Genomic DNA, 11,560 nt, shown 5'->3' on the forward strand with positions numbered 1-11,560 from the left:
GTGGTAACCTCTGCTAATTATAATTATAAATAATGCTTATTTTTTAAGTTTTTACTATAAGTATGTTATATTTAATTTAATTTTTTAGTATTTATTTATTTATTTATTTGAGAGAGAGAGAGAGAATACAAGCACACAAGCACACACACAAGCTGGGGGAGGGGCAGAGGAAGGGAGGAAGGGAGGGGAAACATTCCCTGCTGAGCCAGGAACCTGACACCAGGCTTGATCTCAGGACCCTGAGATCATGACCTGAGCCCAAATCAAGAGTCCATAGCTCAACTGACTGAGCCAAGCAGGCACCACTAATTTTAAGTATGTTTTTAAAACTTATATACAAAAATGAATGAATGAATGTAACATAATAATGGAGAGCCCTTTCTCATTCATCTTTCTCCAGCCCTCCACCTAGCCCAATGCACTGCAAAAGGGAAGTGCCCAATATATTTGTTCAAATTGAGTGTATTCTGTTGCCCTGAATAACTGAAATGTCAAACCCACAACTGTAAAAAAAAAAAAGTTACTCAAAAAACAAAACTAAATGCTGCCTGACAAAAAAAAAATGAATGTCAAAAAAATCACAAATTCAAATATCTTTTATTTCTAGGTCTTCTTAGATATCTTTTGGGAATATTTTTCTTATTTTTCTTTTCTTTTTTGAACACAAAACAAGAATGGCCATCTTCTTGAACGATTCAGTGAGAGTGAGCAAGCTAGTTAATCTTCTAGGGAGGATATATGCCATCTTTCTATAACTTAGAAGCACTCTGATGAGTTAAAATAGAGATAAATTATAAGAGTTTCAGCCCTTCGAGTATGACATTTTAGATTCCGCCTAATTTCACGGGAGGAAAACCTTAACTATTCCAGGAATGAGGCAGTTCCCCATTTGCCAAGCTACCCTGGTTCCACCCGATGTCCATTTAGAGTACTTTATTTATTTTTTTTTTAAGATTTTATTTATTTATTCATGAGAGACGCAGAGAGAGAGAGGCAGAGACACAGGTGGAGGGAGAAGCAGACTCCATGCAGGGAGCCCGATGTGGGACTTGATCCCGGGACTCCAGGACCATGCCCTGGACTGAAGGCAGGCACTAAACCACTGAGCCACCCGGGCTCCCCCATTTAGAGTACCTTAAATGTTGCTGCCAAATCTAAAGACTGGGAGCTTGGGTTGTTTTACCTTCTCAGGTAGAGACTATAAAACAAATGGAGGACAGTCTCTTACAAACTAGGGAGCATGTAAACTGATGTATGCAGGGCATTTGGCAAAAGCTATCAAGAACCTTTATAAAAAGTATATCCTCTGTGGCCCACCAATTCCACTTCCTGGAATATCAAGTAAGGACATGTGGAAATGTTTAGTTTAAAAAAAAAAAGTGCTTCATAAAATTATTTATAATGATGAAAAATTGGAAATAACCTTAATGACCCCTGGACTCAGTGGCAAATTCACTGGGTGCAATATTATGCAAATAGTATAGATGATTCTATTGAAACATACTCACAATATACTATTTAGTGGGAAAAAAATCGTTTATAAAAGAGTACGTGCTGTGTGAACCCGTTAGTGTTAACAGACAGCGACAGATAAATACAGATATCAATAGGAAAAAAAGAACTCTGGAATATAGAAATGAAAATGTTTAACAGTGATTATCTTTGAGTGGTAGGAAAATGGATGGTTGTTCTTTTTTAAATTGCCTGTATTTGCTGATGTTTTCCTTCAATGAACATATAATTAGAAATAATTCTTAGATACTTAGAGGTGACTCTAAAAATATAAACAACCTAACAGTGAACCTCCTTGTGTTCGGAGGGCCTTCCGCATCTGGGCTGGGCCCTCATACTGCCTTGCTTGAAGCAGTCACCCTCAGGTCCACCTTAGAGGACCCTGGAGAAAACAGCCTTCTTCGCTTCCAAGCCACGTCAGCCCTGGGCCACCCGCCCATCCCTCAGGCTCAGCACGGGAGCAGCTCCAAACCCGGGCCGGGGGTCCAGCCCAGAATTCAAGCCCACCCCTCCGCTGGCCCAGCGGCCAAGCACCCCGGGTCGCTCACCTCTCCTGAGGGCGGCGCCCGGCTGGTGGCCTCCTCGTAGGCGCCCACCTGCTCCCAGGTGGCCAGGAAGGCGTGAGTGGGGGTGAAGCGCGCCGCGGTGCGCGGGAAGCCTGCGCGCACGTAGCGGGCGGCCTGGCCCAGCACGGCCAGGGACGTGTCCTCACGGTACAGGACCCGGCCCCTGCCCTGGCTCGTGTCGATGTCCGCCAAGAAGGGGGCGATGGCCGGAAAGTCTGTGGGGAAGTCATCGTCCACGTACTGGGTCTCCCTAGGGAAGTCCTGAGTGGAGATGATGCCGTTGGTGCCCACCTGTGGGAGGAGGGGGACAGAAGGTGACGCTCGCGTTCGCGGCAGGAGGCCCACGGGCGGCCACCCTGCTGCGCACGGAGGGAAGGCAACGGCCCGGGGGCCTGACGCTCCCCCCTCTCCACCCTCTGGGAACCGGCCTCCGGATTCAGGGCGACCAGCGCCACTGCAGCCGACGTCCCACCCGCCACCCCAACCCACAGCGCGGTGCGATGGGTCCAGGAATCCCCTAAAACTTCTGGTCCACGTGTCTTCCCACTTCCCGCACAGCGCGGGAGAAAACCTCCGGGTCCGAGGGGGGACCGGCCGGCTCTGCAGAAGCGCGCAGCCTGCTCGCGGTCCTTCCTGGAAATCCCACTGGCCGCCCCAGCATCCCCACCTCCTTTCCTGCCTGGGACGCTTGTGTGGCTGCGAATCTGTGGGTCTGAATTAATGCCCTTCCTCTCGAGGTAAAGCAAAGCAAGCAGGTCAGCAGCATCGCTGCAAAGCCAGGTCCCACCCCGGGGGCGCTCGGGGACAGCCCGGCGTGCGTTCTATTTATTTCCTCCCCTTGGAAAACAGGGGTTCGGGGAGATCCACACTACATCGACCCGTGGGAAGAAGCTGCGAGAAATCTGCCGGTTCCCACACCAAGCGGGGGATGGACTTACGTAGAGGTAGCTGAACTGGGCTTCGTAGAAGTGCAGGGGACTCGCCAGCTTCACCGCGGCTGAGCTTTCGTCGTCGCCTTCCTGCAGGAGCTGGTCCCCCCGCGACTGCCCGTAGGGGAAGAGCTCGCCTGGGTGCAGCGCCGCAGCCCGGGCCAGCAGCAGCAGCAGCAGCAGTGGCGGCGGCGGCAGCGGCAGCGGCGGCAGCGCCAGTCGCCGGGCTGCCCGGTCCCCCCGCATGCTGGCTCGGCTCCTGGGCTGCCCCGCTGCAGAGCGCGTCCCCGCCCGGCCCGCCAGGCCCGCCGGTCCGCTAGCTGCGCCGCGCCAGCCTGCAACCTGGATCCCCGCGGGCGCCCGGGAGGGCCGGGACTCCGGGCCCTCCCAGCGCGCTGATTGGCTGCGGCCCCCGGCAGGGGCCCAATCACCGGCTCGGGGAAAGTTCGACATCTGGTTCTTATTAAAAGTTTTCCGCGGCAGCGGTCGCCGGAGCGGCGGGGCTGGCGAGGTAGAAGCCTCGGGCCGGGGCTGCCCGGAGTGCTGCTCCGCCTCTTGCCTCCGCAACCCGAGAGCTGCCGGGCTCGCTCCCGCCCTCCTGCGGGGACTGCTCCGCTAGGGTCGGCGAGCCCCTCCCCCGAGACCAAATGGCCCGCGAAGTCCGAGGCCAGCGGCGCTGCAGGAGCGGGGAGCTCCGCGCCAAGGGGGAATCCCCGCAGCGGCGTGTGCAGCCCCGCCAGGCTGGCAGGACCTGGGTGTGGGGGTGGAGTCCCGGGTGCCCCTGCTCTCGAGGCACTGTCGCGGCCGCAACTCCCTTGCTCCACCCAGAGACGCCCCGCCGAGAAGCGCGCCTTTGTGTGAAGCCGGAATGAAGGCTGGGGGCGGGGGTGGAGTGCAGGGGTGGGGGTTCTAATTCCTAAGTTCCGACCCCCATCCAGAGGCTACCACCTGGGAAGACTAGGCTACCCAGCCGAAATGCCCACCGGCCTGGGTCTGCGTCTGCGTCTGCGTCTGCGTCTGGGTCAAGAGAGCGCTGTGTACCTTTCCCAGGGAAAACAGCACTTGGGAAGACCATGAAACACGACTGTGTGTGATCCGCTCCACGTGGGGCATGGAATGAAGCATCCCATTTGCGCACCAAGCGGAAATGGGCGTGGCGCTAGGGAGCCGGGGGGGGGGGGGGGGCGGGTACCTTCCGTCTCTCACCCGCTGCCTTGTGGGCACAGGGGTTGGCCTTGGGGTGGGCAAGAGGGTAGTAACCTGAGTCGCTCCCTGGGACTGGAAACCAGCTGCTAGATGTGGGGGAACCCCATAAACCACAAACAAACCCTATGTGAAGCATCAGGAGCCAGATGAGATTTTATTACCACTTTTATTATCAAGAGCTTGAAATTTCCCAGATAGTCTGTTTTCTCTCTCTAGCCCCCATGGGGTCCTTGGAAGCAAAGGTATTTAAAAAGAAGGGGGAAAAAAGCAAACCCTTAGAAATGCCTTAAGGGATGTTCAAAAGACAAATTTCTTTTTGTGGGTGTTTATTCCAGTTATACAAATCCTTCTGGGCCCAGAGGGCCAAGCCCTGAAAACTTTGAAGATATCAGACGGTGAGTCTCACAGTATCAACACAAAATGGAAAACTGGCCCAAAGCAGTTAGCTTCCTCTGACTGTGATGAGTTGTATGCTTGTTGTTACAAAAATGTATTTATACTTGCACATGTATGTTCTCATTTCTATGGGAAGTAGGTATTTTCACTGTACTGAGGAGAAAATGAAGGCTCAAAGACATGACATGATTTGACCTAGCCAAAATCAGCTAAAGTTACTCTTTGATATAAAATCCTTCACCAGCTTTCTCTAGGTTTTCCAAATCTCTCAATTGAGCATAATAAAAATCGCTAACATTTATTTGGTGGTAATATAAGCTACCATCTATAGGCTAGTGGCCTAAAATGACTCCCAAAGATCCCCATTTCATGGTGCTCATTTCCTTTTAAAATCCTCTCCCCTGGAGTGTAGTCTGGCCTGATGACTTTTAACCTATAAAATGTGGCAATAGTGTTGAGAAGTCACTTTAGTGTTTAGGCTACATCTGTCTTGGCCACAGATTCTCTCTTACTGACTCTGATGAAGCAAGCTGTTATCTTGGGGAGGCCCACATGGCAAGGAACTGAGAGCAGCCTCTGGCCAATGGCCAGGAAGACACTGAATTCTGCCCACAACCATGTAAGGGAGCTTGGAAATGGATCCTTCTCCAGTCATGTTCTGAGATGACACCTCATCTCTGGCTGACACTTAGACTGCAGCCTTGTGGAGATCCTGAAGCAGAGGACCAGATTCTGGACCCACTGTGGGTCTCAGAAACTGAGAATTTAATAAATGTGTGATGGTTTGGGATAATTTCTTAGGCAGCAATAGATAAATGATAGAGCTAGACACTATGCTAAGGAAACCAAGACTTAGAGTTTAAAAAAAAAAAAAATCAATTAGCTATGTGGCTGCTAACTACCAGAGCTGGGATTCGAACTAAGTTCTGTCTGATTTCTAAACGTCTGCTCTGAAGCACTAAATCATATTTCCATAAGGCCCTTTGCAAGGTAGTTCTAGCCTACTTCTCTAACTTCAGTTCTGGCCACAGCTACCATTACAGCTGAGCCTTTAGTTCTCAAATGCAATCTTCCATTTTATGGTACGTAACGCCTTCACATGATAGTCCCTCTACCTATCATGCTTTTCTCAATCAATCTCCTCTACCCATCACTCATTCATCCTTCAACACTTGAAAAAATCTTTCTCTTTCCGGAAACTTTCCCAAAATCCACAGTCTGATTTAGAATCTCCATGTGCCCTGTGTGTGCCATTAGCATATTGCCAATCACATTGTATCTCCCATATTCCCTGACTGTCACATGTCTTCCTCACCCTCACCACCACACTGTGAGGGCAGGGACTTGGTCTTATTTAGGGCCTGCCGCAAGGATTACACCGCTCATCGCTCATCTGGAGAAATTTAAGAAATGTTTGTTGAATAAGTGAAAACCAGCAAGGCAGCCTGGGGCTAAAATCCATGTCTGCTGACACAAATGAAACATTCTTTCCCCCATACCACCTTTCCTGTTAATCTGACCTGAGTTTCGTAATCCTCTTTACCGGGCTGTAAAGCAACTCATCTTCCACTGTTTTTCAGTTTTTGTTATTTTTTCATTCATCCATCCAACAATTATTTTCTGCAAGTTTACCATGACAAACACAACTCTGCAAGATGTATTGGATTATAAAGTATGACCCCTGACGTCAAGAAACTCTTAATCTGGTCAGGAAAATGAAGTATAAATATGAAAAAAGCAACACCACCATGTAGCATAGATTCGGCAGCAAAACAGGCAAAAGGAGGGGCACTTGGGTGGCTCAGTAGGTTAAACTTCTGTCTTTGGCTCAGGGCATGATCCCAGGGTCCTGGATGAGGCCACATCAGCTTCCTGCTCCATGAGGAGTCGGCTTCTCCCTCTTCCTCTGCCTCCCCCTCTACTGTGCTCTCGCTCTCTCTCTCACTCTCTCTCAAATAGTTTTTTTAAAAAACAGGCCAAAAGAGCTGTTGCACTGAGAGGATGTCACTAGTTTTTAATCTGATGCCGAGTACAGCGAAGGGGCAGGGGCTGAAATAAGCAAGCAGTTCTGGCTCCTTGTCTGCTTAGAGTGGCCGAATTCTTCTTGAAATACGAGGCTATAGACAGTTGTGCCTGAGCAGACATTCCTTTGAGCCCTTATTCTAATATTATTTTTAAAAGACTATGGCACCAAGTGGTTTCTCCTTTAAAATGTCACTCTGTGTCTTGAGGAAAAGAAAAAAATCTGTCATAGTAATTTCACTGGTCAAAGTAAATACTGAAGAAATACCTCTCTTGTATCCAGTTCCAGAGTAGAATTTCCATGACTTGCCAGACTGGCTGAAAAGGCAGAGGCCCCTTTTGGGTTGGCGGTCAAAGAGGACCTCTATAGATGTTGAAGTCTTCTTGGATTGCATCTTCACGGTAGCTCTGAGCACTATTACTTGAGAGGTAAGATGATTCAGGTGCAGGACTTTTTATCCCAAGCCAGGAATCATACCAGACACCTTGCCAACAGACCTCATCAAGAGTCTCCATAGTTATATTTTTTTGTGTGTGGTTATATGTCTGTTATAAATACCAAGACTTCAAGAATGATGATACTTCCTGTTATTTTAATCAAGAGAATGAAAACACATTTGCTCCACAGTGTGGCAAATAGATGTTGGGTTTCAAGAGCAAGTTCTATGTATAGCCCTGACTGGTATGTGTATGTGTTTGTATTGGAGGTGGGCTTGGCAGAAAATGTTCTGGTTCTTGTTGCACACAGTGATTCTTTGCATAACTTTACTATCCATTAAATTCCAGGGTGGGTTTATTAACATGTAGTAAAAACAGGGCTGTGCAAATTAGCAGGTCTCCACAGACTTAGGCTTAATTGAAGTTGTTAGGCCTAAGAAAAACCATGCACTGCTTAGAAATTCCCAGTAGTGCTTGGGATATATTTGATGGGATCCCTACATTCTAATGACCTCCAAATATATCCCAAACCCTAGGCTTTCACTTGAGTTTTTCATTTATATCCATCCCCAGGTGGGATGACACATCAAACCCACTCCTAGAATCAGATCCACTACTCAGAATTTCTGAGTGTTCAGTTTTTGTTAGTGGCAGCAATGACCACTCTTTCTTTCTTACCATTGCCCTGTTTCCAGTCCTTGTCTCCTCTTACTGGCTAGCTTTTGTGGCAGAAATGACAGGTTATCTACCCAACCTGTATACCCAATCTCCTCCCTTGCAAGAATCCACCATAGATGGAAGGAGATGAGTGCTCTCTCGGGTTCTCTTGTGGCTGGAGTCACCATTAGTTACCAAACTGTTAGGCTGAACTGCTAACAGTTTGCTGGAAGGCAAGTGATTTCCAGGCGTAGTTGTGTCTTTCTCCATTTGCTGCCTTACATATCAATGTGTTGGTTTGAGCCTGGACAACCCTCTCCTGACTATAAAGTGACAATTATGAGGACAAAAGTATGGCAAAGTATAAAGATAGGAGATGAGTAACTTGGTCGTAACTGCCTACCTCCAGAAAGTCAGTTATGTGAGAAAACAAACCTGCACTTGTGTTAATCCAACATTAGGTGCAACAGTACCTAATCCTGATACTTGGCTAACTCCTTTCTCTACATCTTTCTAATGCACAAATCTCACCACCACACATTCCTGTCTAGGACCCTTTGCTGGATCTTCCCTCACCTGCAGGCTAAATCTTTAGCTGGAAAGGCCCTGTGGCTTGCCCTCAGTCTGTCAATTCCTGCCCTTTCCTACCTATACCGTCAGGGATAATAAACTATTGGTAGCTCTCCATCCCCACAGATAGCTTGACTCCAGTGTGCCCTATTTATGCTGTTCCTTGCCTAAAATACTCTTCTTATCACCTGATGATCCCTCATTCCCTCTGGGACTTCAGTTCAGACATCACTACACATCTGCAGCCTCTCAGAGTTCTGGCGGAGAACTACCCCACAAGTGGTTGTAACACCTGGGCACACTCCCGTCTCAGGTCCTCACCAAAAATACTAAAGTGCTCTGTTTATATTTGTCCCTTCAACTGGTTAAAAGGGCCTCAAGGGGTAGTTTTCATATAATGGCACACCTTTGTCTTCTTTATTTTCTTATATAGTCATATGGATTCAGTATATCTATTTCAGATCATTTGACCACAATCCTGAGCACAGAGAAAGAAACAGACCTTGATAGGCCACTAGAATGTGAACCAACCCTGAAGGCAGGACTGTATCTTTCTCATCCTAAACATCACAGGTCTAGCACAGTACCTGGTACAACCTTCTGGGCTATTTCTGGGGAAAAGTGTTGTAAATAAATCTTCCAAATAAATAAATAAAAAGAAATCTTCCATAACTCCCACACCTTTTCCTGAATAATCTACTCCCTGATTCCTCACAGATTAGTTATATCCTGGATTGTTGTGGAATAAAAGGAATTAAAAGGTGTGGCTTTTATGTTGGTAGCCAGGATACCTTCACTACTAATTATATTTTAAGGTATTATGAGTAACAGCATTATTTTCCTCTAGAAAGAATGGTGGCAGAAGGGCCAAAATTGTTCTCTCTCTTCTTGTAACTCCACTGCAAGCACAGGCTGAACCTCACAAGTTAGCACTTAACATCAGCAACCACCTTCTTCACAAAGACTTCTTTCCCCACCCAGACTAGAAGTTCCTCTAAGGGTCTACTTTTCACTTCCTTTAAATATTTCCACCACTATCGGACACAATGTTGAATAAATAGGGCTGGTCAAATTCTAATGAGTTGAGCGACTGCCCAAGAGTGACCTCAGTGTGTGCTGTCTCCATCGGGTAGTGGCTGTGGTTGTGTTTCCAAAGGCTGTTGTCCTTGGCTTCATCTGTGCTTCTTTCCTAGACATCCTGTGCTTCTTACCAAATTGAGTCACCTCATTTCTGTTTGCATGTGACCTGCTGGCCATTGTCCCTTCCTCTAGAAGTTAGTACATGAGTCAGAACAATGCTAATAAAGCCAAAGATAATAATAGCAAGCCTTAGCTGAACCTTTATATTGTACCAGATTCTAGGTAAGGACTGTATATACATTATTTAATTCATCCATTCAACATATCCAGTTTTCAGATGAAGAAACAAGTGAAGAGGGATTAAGCAACTTGAGCAAAAAAATCAGCCAGCAAGAATTGAAACCAGAATTCAAACTCAGGTGGTCTGACTCTAGGACCCAAGCTTTTACCCTCTTAAGACTGTGGACCTGATGGTCACTTTTTTCTGTAACATGGTCGTAGACAGTATATCTTCAATTCTGTATGCCTGATAAAGGCAATTCGTTCTAATCTAATATTCCCCATCATTTATAAAGCTGGAATTGTATTACCTTTATTGGAAACCATCTCGTGCATGTTTAGGGAACTATAAATACCTAAACTTCATAGAGAAAATATGACCCAATACCCTTAAGGAGTCCGTAATCTAGATTTGGAGATAACAGCTATAATTTATTGAGCATTTATTATGCAATAGACACTGTAATATATTATTTGCAATCCTTACAACAACCCTACAAGACAAGGACAATGAGATTCTGAGACCTACACTGACTTGCTCAGGCTATAACAACAAGCAGTAGCTGAACTATGATCTGATGGCCCCAACAGTCACATCAGATGTAAATATGATTGTGTTTCATGCATCCAGTGACAGGAATCTGGTACATAAGTCATCCAGAATGAGCGTGAGCACCAAAATGAGCTAGCAATCTTCCAAGCATAAGTAGCAGAAATAACAAAACCGATAAATAAATGAAGAAAAGACAAAAATGTGAAGGCTACAAAACCTTCTCAGGGCTTGATTCCATTAATATATTGATAGATTCCCCCAAGCAGTAGAGCGGCCATATCAGATGCTACTTCTTTTTCTTTATAATGTAATACTACTACCAAGGTTAACATGAGTAAGAACAAGGTCTCAAGTTCTAAATGATGTAAAGGGGCTATATCCCATGGCTGCCCTCTCTTTTGTTTTTTTGTTTCTACCGTGCACATGTAACCTGATAAAGATACTCCTTGAATTGGCTAGGGTGCATTTCTACCACCAAAGTAAAGTACATCAAAGTGAAAAGGGCTAAGTAAGCACTGAGTCATAGTAAATAAGGATTTCTCTTTGGACCTTGTTTTTTGGCCAGCTTGTGTCCCTGGGATATGGTCTTACTCCCAAATCCAGTGTTTTACAATTATGATTCTCAACAGTAGCTGCACATGAGAATTACCTAGGAAATTTTTTATCTCTCAAAGACCAATTAAAACAGAGCCCCTGGGGTCAGACTCGGGTATCAATATGTTTTAAGGTTCCCAGGGTGATTCAAAATATAGCCAAGGTTGAAAACCACTGTTCTACAGACACCTTATAAATAATAGCTGGCTGGCTACCTTGACCTAAGGAAAACCTATTTATATATAAGTCACTGATTGTGTGAACCTACTCTTAATATTTTTTCAAGATAAAATGATCTCTTCTGTAGTTATGATTCAAAGCAGTAAGGTTTAAACAAATCCGGTAAAAGTATGAGCAGATTCACTATACTTTTTTTTTTTTAATTATTTTTGAGGAAACTATGATCTTACCATCTCAGTGGCACACCTCCATGAGGAAGTGGAATGATCTCTGGCCTGAGAAGGAATAAAAGAGGAAGGCTTCTAAATTTTTCCAGCAGCATGTCAACTCTGTTGGCACGTATCAGTGGCCTACAGAGCTTTCTTTGATGAGCACATTGAATATTGCTGTGTTAGGTAGCAGGCAGGGAATCTCTCTGGCCAAGAATTAACCAAAATCCAGCCCTTGGCAGTAGTTTCCTAGACTCATCTGATGTTTGAAACATGGCCTATGGGACATAAGTTCTATATTCCATCCCTATATTAACTTATATCATTATAAATAAATGTGTTTGGATTATTTTGTCTTGCTGCCTCCAA

At 46.1% G+C, this 11,560-nt stretch overlaps 1 protein-coding gene across 2 annotated transcripts in view; it reads right to left on the reverse strand.

The window, feature by feature from the left end:
- Positions 1-3,255, reverse strand: part of NID2 (nidogen 2) — a 61,036-nt gene extending 57,781 nt beyond the window's left edge. For both annotated transcript variants that reach the window (XM_038544712.1, XM_038544713.1), the window contains exons 1-2: positions 3,017-3,255; positions 2,061-2,369 (exon numbers count right to left, since the gene is read on the reverse strand). In XM_038544712.1, the coding sequence (XP_038400640.1) occupies positions 2,061-2,369; positions 3,017-3,253 (546 nt within the window). In that variant the 5' untranslated portion in view covers positions 3,254-3,255. The remainder of the gene's footprint in view (positions 1-2,060; positions 2,370-3,016) is intronic.
- Between the last annotated feature and the right edge of the window lie 8,305 nt (positions 3,256-11,560).

Source organism: Canis lupus, chromosome 8 (genome assembly GCF_011100685.1).
Source record: "Canis lupus familiaris isolate Mischka breed German Shepherd chromosome 8, alternate assembly UU_Cfam_GSD_1.0, whole genome shotgun sequence".
Classification (NCBI taxonomy): domain Eukaryota; kingdom Metazoa; phylum Chordata; class Mammalia; order Carnivora; family Canidae; genus Canis; species Canis lupus.